The sequence below is a fragment of the Acomys minous genome (assembly GCF_964271855.1).
Source record: "Acomys minous genome assembly, chromosome: 2".
Taxonomy (NCBI): domain Eukaryota; kingdom Metazoa; phylum Chordata; class Mammalia; order Rodentia; family Muridae; genus Acomys; species Acomys minous.
This window is the reverse complement of record NC_140484.1, coordinates 70,721,904-70,738,370: the sequence shown is the minus strand read 5'-3', so window position 1 is coordinate 70,738,370 and position 16,467 is coordinate 70,721,904. Positions and strand designations below refer to the sequence as shown.

The 16,467-nt window shown below is 48.3% G+C and overlaps 1 protein-coding gene across 1 annotated transcript in view; it reads right to left on the bottom strand.

The window, feature by feature from the left end:
- LOC311587670 (integrin alpha-X-like) overlaps nucleotides 1-16,467 on the bottom strand; it is a 107,007-nt gene that overhangs the window by 68,545 nt on the left and 21,995 nt on the right. The window contains 4 exon segments of the mRNA XM_084764744.1: nucleotides 13,580-13,694; nucleotides 13,826-13,896; nucleotides 14,195-14,298; nucleotides 14,704-14,784. Of these exon segments, the coding sequence (XP_084620870.1) occupies nucleotides 13,580-13,694; nucleotides 13,826-13,896; nucleotides 14,195-14,298; nucleotides 14,704-14,784 (371 nt within the window).

Below are 16,467 nucleotides of genomic sequence, written 5' to 3'. Positions count from 1 at the left end.
AGCCAGGGAAGCTCTTCTGTAGTAAAACCTGCCAGAGATTCCCCCCTCCCCCCCAAAAAAATAAGGAAAGGAAGATAGGGAAAAGAAAGGAAAGAACAAAAGCTGAAGAAAAGGCTCAGAGGCTAAGAGCATTGGCTGTTTTTGCAGAGGGCCTCAGTTTGGTCTGACTTCCACGGATATCTGTACTCGTATGCACCGACCCACATGAAACACACACATCACACAATTTAAAATAAGAAAAATAGGATGAGCATGGTGGCACACGCCTTTAATCCCATCACTGGGAAGGCAGAGGCAGGTGGATCTCTCTGAGTTTGAGACCAGTCTGATCTACAGAGTGAGTTCCAGGATAGCCAGGGCTATGTCAAGAGACCGTGTCTCAAAAACTAAAATAATATTAATAAATGAATGAATGAATGAATAAAATAATAAAAATAAATCTAAAAGAAAGAGGACTCTTCAAGGAATAACAGCTAAATATGTCAGAACACACTAATAACCCCAGCCTTCTGGAGATGAAGGCAGAAAGATAAGAAGTTCAAGGTGGGGTAGGTCAGTGGTTAAGAGCACTGTCTGCTCTTCCAAAGGACCCAGGTTCAATTCCCAGCAACCACATGGGGGCTCACCAACTGTCTATACCTCTAGTTCCAAGGGATCTGACACTCTTACAACAATGCACATAAAATAAAATTAAATAAGTAAATTTTTAAAAAGAAGTTCAAGGTTGTACTTGACTACACCACTGACTTAAAGGCCAGCCTGAGATATAGAAGAGCCTGTTTAAAAAAAAAAAAATAGAGCAGCCAGGCGGGTGTGGTGGCGCACACCTTTAATCCCAGCACTTGGGAGGCAGAGGCAGGCGGATCGCTGTGAGTTCGAGGCCAGCCTGGTCTACAAATTGAGTCTAGAACAGCCAAGGCTACACAGAGGGACCCTGTCTCAAAAAAAAAAAAAAAAATAGAGCAAACCAACAAGGGGCTCAGTGGGTAAAGGCTCTTGCTACGAAGCCTGACACCCCAAAGTTGTTCTCTACCTTCATACATGACACCCTGGCACAAGTGGGCACGCACACATACATAAATAAAATAGAACAAAATTTTATGAAGAAAAAAGGGGGACCTGGCACTACCATCAAAACCAATGAATTTCTCCCAAAGAGAAGCAAAAAGCCTGCCTGTGGTCCTATCTCCCTCATCAACCACCACCCTGGTTTCACTTCCATTTTGCAAATCTTCCCCAAAACAATTGTCTATATCTGCTGTGTGTTTTTCTCCCTAAAACTCCTTCCAAGGCAGCAAACCCCACCCTAGCCCTTTCTCTACCAAAACAGCTTCGGAGGTCACCAAGCCAGCTGGGCCTACTTCAGCTTTCAGGTCCCAGTCTTTATCTTTAGTGACGCAGCCCTTTTGACATTTCATCACTACTTCCTGGAGCTGAGTGTTCAGTCGGCCTCTGAAACCGCGTCGCCCTGTCTGCTACCTTGGTCCCTCCTTCCTGATTTCTTTGGTCAATTCTCTCCTCCCCAGTGGAGGAGCTCAGAAGTCAGTCCTTGTACCTCTTTGGTGGTTGTTGTTGTTGTTGTTGTTGTTGTTGTTGCTGTTTCACTATGTAGCCCCAGCTGTTCTGGAACTCACTATCTGAAACCAAGCTGGCCTCAAACTCCTAGAGATCCACTCAGCTCTGCCTCCCAAGTACTACGAGCGTTTATGTGCATGTGCATGTGTGTGTTCACAGACGCCTTTGTATGTGTGTGTTCACACGTACATCTTTACTGGTCGTGTAACTCGATGGTGTGACCTTGTTTCATTACCGTTACTACCTGTCTTACCTGCCTCCTTTACTCCCTCTCTGTGCGTCGGCCCATGACACAAGGCCACACCACCGGGGGCCCGAGTTGTTTAACCAATAAAGATACACTGGATCGTCCTTAGGGTCCAGCGGTGGGTCATTTACACAAACAGCCAAAACCCCTCCTGGTCTTTGTCTCGTAAAGCAAACTGGGTGACAAACAGAGAGCTACACACCTGTGATCGCACAACTTGGAAAGCTGAGGCAGGAAATCAAGAGCTGGAGGCGAGACTGGGCCCCACTTCCTGTTCTTCCGTGACGTGAGCAGCCTCTGCTCCTCCTTGCCTTCCCTGCAGGGATACACTGGGATGCCCTGAAATCAGGAGCCAGAATTATCCCTCCCAGAAGCTGCAGGTCTATTTTGGTCACAGTGATGCAGCAGTAAATAATACAGAATATGAGCCAAACTGAGGAGATGCTAAACTCTAGTGCTGTAAGTATATGACTTTTTAAATTGTGTTGTTTTTACATTGTGGGAGCTTTGCCAGCATAAATGGCTATATGCCACATCTGTGTCTGGTGCTGGAGGAAGACAAGAGATTGAGTTGAATGCTCCAAAAGAGTCATGATATGAGTGCTGGCACTCCAACCCCAGTATTCTGGAAGAGTAGCTAGTGAGGGCTCTTAACCCCCCAAGACTTCTCTCCAGCCCATGTAAGTATAGGCCTTAATAAAGTTACTCTCTGGCTCTCCTGCTATTACTGTACTGTGGCTGTTGTGATAATTCCTGAGACAACAGTTGTCAGGAATCATGCCTTGAATGCTCAGCCTGAGTTGACTGTAATCATTTCACTGTCTTGAGTCTATTCATGATTTAAAAAACAAAACAAAACCGTTTGATCCCAATATTCTGATCGTGTACGACCCCTGAGAGGCTGAAACCAGTTCTAAGAAATCACTGTAGTTATACTCGACTCATGGTGGTATTGGCTGTGCAATAGTATTATGACGATATTTCCACAAATAAGAAAACACAGAAGCGCTACAGGTCCCTTCTGCGATGAACCCAACTGCTCTTCAAAGCCAGGCCTTCCCCCACTCCTCCTCTCCAGGCTGCATCCCTGGGAGTCTCCTTGACCTCCCATCCATGCTTATGCCCCCCAACTCACCACATCTAGACCCAGCACGACAGCCACTGCACCAAACTAGTCTGGCCACCCACGCTGCACCACAACCATTCTCTAGATTCCTCCAGGACCTGCCACCGCTCAGTGACCCACACATCCATCCTCCCCACTCAGCCATGTGTAGCCCCACACTCCAGGCGTGGACCACAGCGCACTTCCGCCTCACCAACCCAGTCTCTTCTCTCCTCCTGACTTCACTTCATCCAAGCTATTTCCAACCTCTAGGCCCCCCCACCCCACCCATCTTCTCCTCCACCCCAACTTGCTCTGACCATAGCAGACTCAGAATTTAAAAAGGAAGCCCACACGCCCAGGTCTCATTGAAAAACAAAAACAAAACAACAACAACAAAACCAACAATACGAAATGTCAAGTCAGTATCTTCTCTCCAAAGCCTATCGGACCAGCAGGAATGTTGGCCAATGAGAATTTCCTAGATGGAACCCAGAACACAGAATTTATGAGAAAAATTGTAGACGTCATCGAAGAACTCACAGAGTTTAAAGAAGACACAATGAAGACACAACTCAATGACAGTAAGAGCAAAGAAGAAAAGGGAAGACCTGAGTGATGCCCAAGACAATGCAAACAAAAGGATGATGGCCTTAAGCCAGGTGTGGTGGCGCATGCCTTTAATCCCAGCACTTGGGAGGCAGAGGCAGGCAGGTCTCTGTGAGTTCAAGGCCAGCCTGGTCTACAAAGCAAGTCCAGGACAGCCAAGGCTACACAGAGAAACCCTGTCTCGGGAAAAAAAAATGGATGATGGCCTGAACAACCAGGATCTGAGGATGGCATTCAATAAGGAGATAAGAAAGGGGGGGGGGCTGGAGAGATGGCTCAGAGGTTAAGAGCACTGGCTGTTCCTCCAAAGGTCCTGAGTTCAATTCCCAGCAACCACATGATGGTGCACAACCATCTATAAGTGATCTGGTTCCATCTTCTGTTCTGTAGGTGGAGCACTGCATACATAAAAAAAAAAAAAAAGAATATCAAAGGGAAACTCAAGCTGAAATTAAGATGGAATTGAAAAAAACCCAAGAAGAATGAGCTAAGCAGTGGACAGAATATCAGGACTCAGAGCTAAGGCAGAGGATCTAGGGCAAACAAGCAAGGAATGTGAAATAAAACATCAAACATGGGGGTGGCTGGAGAGATGGCTCAGAGGTTAGGAGCACTGGCTGCTCTTCCAAAGGTCCAGAGTTCAATTCCCAGCTACGACATGGTGGCTCACAACATCTATAATGAGATCTGGTGCACTCTTCTGTCGTGCAGGCAGAACGTTGTATATGTAATAAATAAATCTTTTTTAAAATAATAATAAATAAATACAGGAAAGGAACACACAGGAAATGTGGGACACCATGAAAAAAAAAAAAACTTCCCTAAACTAAAGAAGGGAGCACACTCGCGCGCGCGCGCACACGCACACACACACACACACAGAGACACACACACACACAGACACACACACACACACAGATACACACACACACACACACACACACACACACACACACGAAACATACAGATACTTGCTCAGCCATGTCCATTGCTGCTCTGTTTAAAGTAGCTAGGAAATGAAAACAGCCAAAATGTCCTTCAAGCAATGATGTATTGTGAAAATGGAGTACATATATGTTAAGTTTCAAAGCAAAAATAAGTTCCTAAGGTGCCTATTTAACATATCAAAGCAGACTTGGCCTCCAGATTCTCCCAGCATCCTTCAGTCCCTACCTATTACAGAGTATGGCTGGCATTCCCCTTCCTCAACCCTGAACTCTCCAGCCCAGGGGCTGGGCTGCCCTTCCCCAGAGGCTCCTCCCTACACAATCCAGACATTTAGCTACCCACCTGTTGCTGTTCATTGCAAGGTATAGTCTAATAAACTTTATTATTAGCCCTGTAATTGTTATGGTGGTAATTTCTAACCCACTATCAATCAATAAAAACACCAGACACCTGTTGTATTTAGAATAGCCTTCCTTCACATGGGGCAGGACAGAGATTAACCCCATAAACTACCTTCCATATCGCCCTCATCCCACATCGCCTGCTTCTAATAATTTCTGTCTACACTTTATTAAAATAAAGATGAAAGAGTCAAACAACTAGATTTTAATTCACTAAACTTAAAAAAACGGCAAGGGCAGAGAGCTACGGGGAAGGGAAGGGGGTTGCGCTGCGCAACCTTCCAGCCCCTGGGTTTTTAAACTAAGCTTTAGCAGGAGATGCTCCCAAGCCACTTTCCGGGGCTTGTCTCCAGGGCATCTTCGATGTGTTTCTCTCCAAAGAGCCAGCTTTTGACACCTTTTGTGTGGGTTAGGGTCTGCAAGGAACTATCTCTTAACACATTTGGGTCTGGCGGCCTGTTGCCAGCAGGGGGTCCGCTCACCTATGTCCCAGCCAGAAGCTTACAGGGGGGGAGCTTCCTCTGGCCTGCAGGGCTGCAGACAAAGGCCCACAGGCCATAGCAACTCTTACAAAGGAGCATTTAATTGAGGCCAGCTTACAGGTTCAGAGGTTTAGCTCACTGTCATCATTGTAGGAAGCATGGTGGCTTCTATATCCAGACTGGCAGGCAACAGGAAAAGAGTGAGCCACTGGGCCTGGCTAGCTTGAGCATTTGAAACCATAAAGCCCACTCTGAGTGAAACACTTCACCTACTCCAACAAGGCCACACCTCCTTATCCTTTTAAATAGTGCCACTCCCTATGAGCTCATGAGGCCAATTTTCATTCACACCAGCACAGAGGGTTAGATTGTTATAAGAGTAAAGTTGCAGAGGCTTTAGCCAGGCTGCCCTGTTGACAGTCCAAACACAGCCAGGCCACGAAGTGTAAAGAATCCAGTATCAGAGACCCAGGCTCCTTGTGGCAGATTGCTCTAGGGATGGGCCAGCTTTGTGTATTCTCCCCATCTCATCTCATTGGCCAGAATTTAGTTACATACATAACTGACAGGGAGGCTGGAAAATACAGTCTTCGTTCTAAGAAGCTATGTGTCTAGCTAAAATTGAATATAAAAAAGAAACTCCACTAGCTCCAGACACATTCTTCCTCTTGTTACTCCAAACACCTGAAAGAAACATCTCAACAGCTTGCCAAAGTGAGGACTAGCCATAGGTACCACTGGCCCAATCCTGTATCACAGCATCACAGTTATAGTCAATCCAAGGCTCTATAAGCCAGGTGCATGGGCCTTGGAGGTTGGGGGAAAAGTTACAGATATCAAAGTGTTGTAATCTGCTTAACCTGCTTAAACTCCGCAGCCCTCAGTTGAGACCTACTTTAGTTTCTAGCGTAACTGTGGCTCCTCTGTTCACGCCTGCTGTCCCTTTTAGCATATCAGAAACCATTTTGCCTTTAAGTCTCCATTTTGATCATAAAGTGAGATTAAGTTCCGGTTCCCAGGCTCTGCCTGGCTGAGGGCTTGAATAGCTTTTCACTTACAATTCAAAACCTGTTGATCAATTCTACTTGAATTAGTGACTTATGTAATACTTAAACAAAACCACGATACCATGCTATGGTCCTATCTTCTGGAACAGTGTGGAACTGGAAAGTCCCCAAGCCTGTATCCCAGCCAACCAGCTTAAAATGCTTTGTCTAGCTACCTAGATACATTGTGCTTGGAATAGAATCAATTCTTCTTGTGTTCAGCTAATCATGATGAAGTCATGCTGCCCTGCCACTTGCTCCCCGCCTGGTTGCCTGGCTGTTACCTGGGTAATGGTTTTTCTTATAAAAAGGCCTGCCTTAGAAACAGGCCAGTGTCACAGTTTGGCTCCCAAGTCTACTTTGTCCCCGGCCATGGTCAGCCTTGGGGTGTGGTGTTCTGATAAGCCGCCAATGTCTTCCTGAGCTTGGTGCTTGAGCTTGGTGCTTGAAGAGCGTGTGTGGCACTATTCTTGTGTTACAACAGTACTACGTCTGCTGTGCTTGGTGGCTGCTGGGTGAATGAGACACAACACATTCCCTTCTTCTGCATTGCTCAAGATACAATCCAAGTCCTTGTTCACACCAGGTAAGGGCTCCTTAACTGAGCTTCGTTCCCAGCTCTACCAAATGATTTTGATTTTCTGTTCAGTGATTCCTTTATCAGCATTCCAGTTTTGCCCATCCCAGCAATTCTCGACTTCCATTTGAAAGACTATGTGGTTTGGAAACCCTAGTGCTAATCCTGAGATTCAAAAGAGAAAAGCCAGTTCCACAGTTTTGAGCCAAATTTGAAGCAAGCTTTAATTAAGCACTGACCAGAAAATGTGGTCTCTGGTCAGGTCCACTCCTGGGTTCCTGGTGATTGGCGACAAGACACGTGTTGTAGGGGCTTTTTAAGGACAAAACTGTTGACTAAAACCAAGGATATTTCCCATGTGGCTTTCTTATTTTCCAAGAACTACAACTCCCAGGATTCCAGGAAGTCACCGGGTCCTCGGGCAGGTGGGGCTTACAGGTTGACTCTGACACACTAGCTCTAAGGTGAGACCTATAAAGCAATATGTTAGGCCATGTATTCTGAACTTATGTATTCTGTCACTGCGACTTAAGTAATTGTCTTAAACATGGGCACAAAACCAATGTATGTGCAGAGACACAGATGTTTTGTTTGCTTGTTTGTCCCCCCCCACACATGCAAATACAGAGCAAAGCCTCAGAACTCCGGAAGTTGGAGCAAGAGGATCAGAAGCTCAAGTTGCCTACAGTTGGGTTTGAGGCTAAGCGGGGCTACATGAAATCCCACCTCAAAAATAAGCAAGCAAAAAGAGAGGAAAGCTAAGGACTTAATGGGAGAGGACTCTCAAGTGTGAGGCCCTGGTTCCCTTCCAAACACTGCCAAAAAGAAACAAAAGAAAGGCGAGCAGTACCTTGGGAAGGGAGCGAATGTCCCAAGATGATTTCAAAGTTATAAAGTAAGAGAGCAACTTCTGTGGCTGAAGAGATGGCTCGGCAGTTAAGAGCACTTGCCTGGCCTTCCAGGGAAGAGGGGTTCAAGTCCCAGGGCACACATAGCTGTTCACAACCATCTGGAACACCAGGGCACACATAGCTGTTCACAACCATCCGGAATGCCAGGGCACACATAGCTGTTCACAACCATCTGGAACACCAGGGCACACATTGCTGTTTACAACCATCCGGAATGCCAGGGTACACACTGCTGTTCACAACCATCTGGAACACCAGGGCACACACTGCTGTTTACAACCATCCGGAATGCCAGGGTACACACTGCTGTTCACAACCATCTGGAACACCAGGGCACACATAGCTGTTCACAACCATCTGGAACACCAGGGCACACATGGCTGATCATAACCACCCAGAATGCCAGTTCCAGGGTATCTGACACTCTCTTCTGACCTCTATGGCTTTGCAAACATGATAGATCGCTCAACAGTAAAGAGTACATTCAGCTCTGGGTTTGATTCCCAGAACCCATGTCAGATCACAACTACCTGTGACTCTAGCTGCAGGGAGATCCAACTCCTCTGGCTTCTGTGGATACCCGCACTCATGTACACACACACACACACACACACACACACACACACACACACACACACTAAAATAAAACAAGTAAATCTTTAAAAAGAAAAAAGAAAATTAAAGGCATGATGCCGCATACCTTTAATCCCAACACTTAGGAAGCTGACGCAGGCAGATCTCTGTGAGTTTGGGACCAGTCTGGTCTATCTAGTGAGTTCTAGGCCAGTCAAAGCTACATAGTGAAACCCTGTCTCAAACGAAATGAAAGAAAGAAGGAAAGAGAGAAAGGAAGGAAGACAGACAGAAAGAAAGAAAGAAGAGAGAAAGCAAGAAAGTAAGGTGGAGAGATGGTTTAGAGGTTCCAAAGCACGTAATGTGCTCCTAACATATATATGTCCCAGCGTCCTGCCAGGGGCTGCATTGAGAACGCAGGTGCTCCGGCCTAAACCTCACAGACTGCATTAGCTAGACCTGCAGTTTCTTGGCCACAGATGGTCTCACGGATCCTGAACAGCAAATATGGCAGCCTGCTCTTCCCGGTCTTGGCCAAGAGTTCAGCCTTTGGACTCCCTGTTGCCGTCCTACTGTCAGCAGGAAACAGTCAAAAGACCAGATTGTTTCTTCATCCCTTATCCATTTACTGTCATCAAAAGGCTGGGAAGTTAGGTCCTGCTGCAGGGCACGGCTGGCATGGCCTGCCCTCTACCTAGGGGCCTGACTTAACCCTCTCCCAGAAATTCACTATATAAACCAGACATTTTGGTTCTAGGAACCCCCTTTTTTTCCCTACCTCCCTACCTTCTCTCCTTCCCTCCCCCACCCAACCCCAGCCCGCTCCCCCCCTTCCCTTTCCCCTCCTGTGCAGCTTCCAACAAACCTGCATTATAGCGTGGCCGCCAATTAGCTCACTCTGTTTACTTAATCAATCGCCTAAGTTCTGTTTCCAGAACCCATACTAAGTGGACTCACCCAAGGGATCCACTGCCCTCTTCTGGCCTCCTTGGGCACCTGCACATGCACACATATACACCCCCCCCCCGCCCCCCGAGACAGGGTTTCTCTGTGTAGCCTTGGCTGTCCTGGATTCACTTTGTAGACCAGGCTGGCCTCAAACTCACAGCGATCTGCCTGCCTCTGCCTCCCAAGTACTAGGATTAAAAGCGAGTACCACCATGCCTGGCCACACTTTTTTTTTTTCAATTAAGCAACATATTGCTCTTTTATCTGCCCTTAGCTTGCCACACTGCCATGGAAACTAAGCCCTGTGGATGTCTTACAGTTTCTACACCTATACAATCAATAAGTGTTTGGGAGAAAACACTGCTAAATTTCTCTGGAGAGACCAACCCTTGGTATGTTGGCCCACCACAGTGAATGCCCACCCAAGAATATATGGGCAGAACAAATTGGACTCAATGTTTTGTTTTTGGTTGATTGGTTGGTTGGCTTTTTGGTTTTTGGTTTGTTTTGTTTGTTTGTTTTTGGGTTTTGATGATGATGATGATGATGATGGTGATGGTGGTGATGTATTCTATTTGCATGTACACCTGCAGGCCAGAAGAGGGCACCAGATCTCATTATAGATGGCTTTGAGCCACCATGTGGTTGCTGGGAATTGAATTTACCACCTTTGGAAGAGCAGACAGTGCTCTTAACCTCCGAGCCATCTCTCCAGCCCTTGTTGGTTTTTTAAAGACTGGCTTCTCTGTGTAGCCCTGGCTGTCCAGGCCATCTTGGTCCCAGTCACTTGCTCTGGGAAATAATCTAGACCCGCTCTTTCTCAGTACAGACAGAGAAATGGATGTCCAGAGAGGGAAGGTGACCTGGCCTCTCCAAAGCCAATATCACCAAGGACAATGGCCCAAATGACCATCTCCACTAGGAAGGAATTTTGTCAAAGTGCTTCAACCCTGACCTGGCTAGTTATTACGATAAGTTAACATAGCTAGAGTCATTTTTGGAAGACAGAAGTTCAACTGAGTAAATGTTCCCCCAGATTGGCCTGTACAAGCCTGTGCTGCATTTTCCTAATGGATGGTTGGTGTGGGAAGGGCCAGCTCACGGTGAAGGTGGTACCATCCCTGAGCAGGTGGTCCCGAATGCCCTAAGAAAGCAGGCTGAGGAAACCAGGAGGAACAAGCCAGTAAGCATCCTCCTCCATGGCCTCTGCATCAGCTCCTGCCTCCAGGGTCCTGCCTTGAGTTTCTGCCCTGACTTCTTTCAATGATGGACTGTCATCTTTGAGGTGGAATAAACTCTTTTCTCCCCACGTTGCTTTTGGTCATGGTGTTTCATTACAACAACAGAAACCACAAGACAAAACCCTTCCAGCAAGCAGTGTGCCAGTGTTGTGGTACACGGAAGTGAGGCTCATGAGAGAGACGGTGAGGGCTGAAATTGATCACTCTGCTTGCCCAATCTCCGTTCGAGAGAGTAAGTGTTTTTCTGCCATAAATGTGTCACATGAGGGACAAATTTTGTTGGTTTTGAGACAAGGTCTCACTGTGTAACCTTGGAAGACCTCAAATTCACTATTTTAGCAGGCTGACCTCAGAATGACAAAAAAGGCCTCCACTTGCCTCTCTGTGTTCCAGGTGCGGAAATTAGATGAGTGTGTGGTGTTTACAGCCCTCCCAGAGGCTCTCTCCCAGCCTGAAGCAGCAGGGTTACGGGAGTCCTGAACCAGAAACAATGAGCTCATTGATAAGTAACTAAGTGCTCATGCCCCTTAAAAGCCACCTGCTTCTCCCAAAGCCCCAAGCGAAACCAGTTCTACAGAATGGGTGTGGCCACTCCATGTTTGTGCGGAACCTTGACATCCTTGCAGGTTTGCGAAATAAATTGGCGCTGGTAGTCACATCTCACAGCTTTCCCACGTCATCCCATGAAACAGTCCTCTCTGAGGTCTTCTTCCATCGTCCCATACGTACTCAAATAACACCTACTCTTCATCAAAATTAAGAGGTTATAGAAAATATAGAGATGTGAAGTTAAATTTTTACCCGTGATACCTCAATAGTACTGCTGCTTAAACAAGATATGAAGAAATGCAACACCCACAGGCGTGCTGACATGGAAGTGGGAAATCTCTTGGGGCACACACACACACACACACACACACACACACACACACACAAAAGAGGTACGGGCCAATAAGGATGCTGAGAATAAGAGAAAAAGTGTTCCCTAGGGATGAACACGCCCCCTAACCCCCTAATTGGTTATTCGATCCCAAGTGCTCAGCCCTGAATCATATGCCTACAAGTATCACTAGAACTGAGCAGGGTGTGTATGTGTGTGTGTGTGTGTGTGTGCGTGTATGTGTGCATGTGTGTGTGTGTGCATGTGTGTGCGTGTGTGTGCGCGAGTGTGTGTGTGTGCATGTGTGTGTGCATGTGTGTGTGTGCGTGTGTATATGTGTGTGTGCATGTGGTTGTGCATGTGGGTGTGTGTATGTATATGTGTGCATGTGTGTGTGCATGTGGGTGTGTGTATGTGTGTGTGTGCATGGGTGTGTGTGTGTGTGTGTGTAAGCATCTCCTGTTCTAGGAGCAAGAAACTGAGAGCCTTCTCCCCCTGCGTGGACCACCCAGCCCTTCCCCCGAGGCCTGCAACAGTCCCTCCCCATGTCCAGCTTGGAAAGGACCATAGTCTGTGGCCAGTACCTATCCTTATTGGTCAGTGTGACACTGTACTTTTGTTACTGTTGTGCCCAGATCAGTAGATTCCCAAAGACCACCAGGAGTATGAAGCAGAATGAAAAAACAAGGGGCCTTTACTTAAACTTCAGCCCGAAAGTTCTCGAACCTCACTGAAGTAGTGGATCAGTAGGAGAGTCCTGAACTGCTGTTAGGCAGCGTTTTTATTGTGGTTACAACACAAAATGGGAGTTTGGCAGTTACATTTATCAAGGTTTGGGATGGCGCTAGGGGATTGGCCAAGCCTGACCACAAAATGCTTGACATCTGGGGATGTTAGGTACTTTCTTGCTGTCCCCTGACTAGTTCAGGCCTAAGGGGGCTCTTTTCCTGGAGCAGTTTATGTTTCTTCCAGTAGCTGAGGTTACCTTGAGAACAGGCCTAAAGACAGGCCTAAGATGGAGTCCATTGACACGATGAAGTCACAATGGCTCCAGTTCCACATTACAGTTAGGTGGTTTCAGCGTCATCCCTGGCAAGAACCACACGCTGTCTCTGTTTTTGTTTTCAGTGTGGATTCCCTTCCTGGATAATATCAGAATTTTTCTTCACAAGAGGCTAAGAAAATGGAGCCAACCCTCTGGCGCAGCAGCAATGTTGCCTCTCTTAACCGCAGCGTTCTCTGACTCCCCAGAGTGGTGGTGGAAGCACCCAAGAAGCAAAGGGCCACTAACAAAATACACGGCCTCTATAACTGTGCCTACCATTCCTGCCAGCCTTCCTGTTCTGTGTGCTCTCTAAAGAAGAGACAAGTGTTCTGACAGTTCTTGTGGGTGGGGCCTAAACACAGGGTATTCGTGTAAAGGATGCCCATCTATTTCCCTAAGGGCCTCAGAGTGAGTATGAAACTGAGGAAGAGAGAGCCTCAGTGGGCTCACCTCATCTTCCATCTCCATCAGTACCAGAGAAGCCAAGCCCCATGTCTTGACCTGGTAAACACACACACACATACACACACACACACACACACACACACACACACACACACACACCATATATACCTCCAGCTCAGACTGCACCTTCAACAAGACCCAGACAGTGGCACTAACTGGTCATTGGCCAATGACTCTCCTCCACTTGCGTTCTAAGAGTAATAGCAGTGTATATCATCGTCACCATCATGGCAGGCCAGGCACGGTACCAAATGCTGGTCGTGAGTCACCTTGTGTTGTTTTCAAAATTCCATCTATTACTAGGCACGTTTGATAGATGCAGAAACCAAAGTTCCAAGACAATCACACAGTAGGTGTCTGTGCCAGCAGTGTCTCTCCACCTGTGGCTGGAGCTGCTGCACCGTCTGGCAGTGTGTTTGTCCAGATCGCCTCTTCCTTACTCACTTTTGGAAAAGAATCTAACCCACTGAACCCCAAATGGATGTGTGTGGACTCCCCAGAGGAGCTGGTGGCCCTGAACACTTACCCTGCTGGCCAGCTGGGAGCAACTGCTTCTTCAGTAACGATGAGCTCAGTAGAAAGCAGAGCCCCGTCAAGTATGTGTTCTCTCTGCATGTGTGGCGCACAGTAGGACCACAGGCCTTGGAACAGAAGGGCTTGGTGAATGAGGATTGCTCTGGTCTGGTCTATTCTGCAACCCCTGCACCTCTAGCCTCTGTGACAGCCCAGCCCAGCAGCACCATGTCCCTATTCCTACCCACAAGCCACTCACCAACAGCCGGGAAAGGTTGGTGGCAGCAGCAAGGGACAGCCCCAGGGACATGTTCACAGCCTGTGGGGGCACTAAGGAGACAGACATGTACATAGTCACCCTTGAGGACAGAAAGCATCATATGAGAGATGCGTGGGGCTTACCCCCACCTGGTTGACAGGGAGGCCCCACGGATAAAGCAGACATCCTGGTCATATAAGGGGGTGGGGCTGAGGCAGCACTGGGGTGCAATGGGTAGGCCCAGGAGCTTGTCTGAGACTGAGTTTATGGGCAGAGCTGCATCTGGGAAATGGGGCTCCTGGGCTCCACACAGGCCCCCCCCCACATCGTAGGAGCTCAGCATTAGTCCTGAGGAGATCCAGAGCTCACCCAGAAGGTGAATAGACTCACACTTGCCCGTGTGATAGCCACATTTGTAGAGGCCACCTATTTGGTTAGTGGCCCTTATTTCCTTTGGCGCTCCGGCCACCACCCTGTGGGAAGACAGAGAGCGCTGCAGTTAGGAGCCACTGCAGAGAGCTGACGCCACCTCTCTGGAAAACGAAGGTTCATTTTAAGGTCTGGGTAGGTAGGTCTTTTTTCTGTTTTGGTCTGTCCTAATAGAAGCCCTCCACTGCCGGCATCTAGATATTTAGTAAATATATGTTTGAGGGGAAGTTCCTTGCAAATGTACAACGAGATCCATATGAATGCTGTGGGCTGCAGGTCACAGTGCCTGGCACTTGGTAAGCATTCGGTCAATGCTATCTGAAATTATCCCGAAGGCCTGTAGTCAGGGAAACCCTCAGAACATCCCATAATGGAGAAGTCTGCAGTGATACCACAGGAGAGCAGGGCTGAGGAAGGATGGGGCACTGCTGCGACTGCCAAGTCCTCACCAGGAGCCGCCGTACTGAGCCACACTGTGTCCGAACCCAGCGCCGTCCATGTGGAAGCGTGTCACCGTCTCTGTGTCCCAGCTGAGGGCAAGAGAAGAAGCCAATGTTGGGGAGGGAGGAGCGACAAGCTTTACAGACGGCCTCTTCCCTCCTGACCGCCACCCTGCCCTCCCTCCCAGCATGCATCTGCCAGGCTCCTTGCTCCTTTGTCTCTCTTCCACACTCAATACCTCAGAACCACTGCCCTGAACCCCAGACTTGTCCCTCTTCTCTCCTGCACTCAGTTTATGGACCACTTTTTAAAAAATTTATTCACATTACATCTCAATTGTTAGCCCATCCCTTGTATCCTCCCATTCCTCCCTCCCTCTCGCTTTCCTCCTACTCCCCTCCTCTATGACTGTGACTTGAAGGGGACCTCCTCCCCCTGTATATGCTCATAGGGTATCAAGTCTCTTCTTAGTAACCTGCTATCCTTCCTCTGAGGGCCACCAGGCCTCCCCATCAAGGGGATGTGGTCAAAAATGGGGCACCAGAGTTCGCATGAAAGTCAGACCCCACTCTCCACTCAATGGTGGAGAATGTCCTGTTCATCGGCTAGATCTGGGTAGGGGTTCAAAGTTTACTCCCTATATTGTCCTTGGCTGGTGCCATAGTTTGAGCAGGACCCCTGGATCATGGACCACTTTTTACCATCAAGTTTCAGGTCTCTGTTTCCACAGAGTGACCCTCAGGGCTTGAAGACAGTTTTCCCATCTCTCTCTCTTTGGGGCTTTGATGAGGGAGAGTCCAGGGGGGACAAATGGATGCCACAGTGCTATTCTGGATATACCGTGAAATGTACTAGCTCTGCCTACATCAGAAATCTGTGGGCTGTCAAGGTCAACTAGCCTCACTCTCAGGACCACTTGGGTTCTCCCCCAGATTGGCTCTTCAATAGTCTCCCACTCCCCAAACCCCAGATCCAAAGCCCCACACCTCAGCCTCCCCTAATGCCAAGTCTCTCTCCTAACCAAGACCCCGATCTCTCAAGCGCAGCTTCCAGCTCAGGGGCCTGGCTCACTAGGACCAAGCACCCAGTCCCTCTTCTCCAGGCCCCAGGCTCACCCATCAGCCGAAGAAGGGCCATGCATGTGTGGCTCACGGCCGGAGAACAGAAGCAAGGCTCCGAACAAACTCGGAAACAGCTACCGAGTCACCAAGGAAGCAAATGAGAAGAAAGGTGGTCAGGAGGCCAGAGGGAAGCAGCAGGGAAGTTGCCAGGGTGACTCAGGCAGGGATGGTGGGGAATTGCGACGAAGTGGGTACAGAGGGGGCTGAGGCAGCCCACACACTTCACTTCCCTGGAAAAGTTGCTCTAGTTAGAAATTACTTGCCACATTTTTCTGGCCCTCCCAACTTCTGCCTGGGTAGATGCAACCCCCCCCCCACCACACCCCCACACCCCCCCCCCCCCCGCCGGTCTCCTCTCTCTTGGCTCCCTTTTCCACTGGCAGGAGTTTGCCCTCATCTTTTCAGCAGGCCAGCAAGTTTCAGGGGGACGCTTGTCTCTGTCACCCTGCCCTGGGGTCACAGACACTTGTGGCCACACTAGAGGAGAAGCTGAGAATATATTACTGTGATGTTATAAAAGATCTGCTAAGCTTGCTCAAGAAATATTGAGTCACACGAGGAAGAATTCAGCTGAAGGTGCGCCCCCAGCATGCCTATCAGCAAGGAGCATAATTGTGCCAGGCAGACAGGATGGGCCTGGCTAACAGCTGC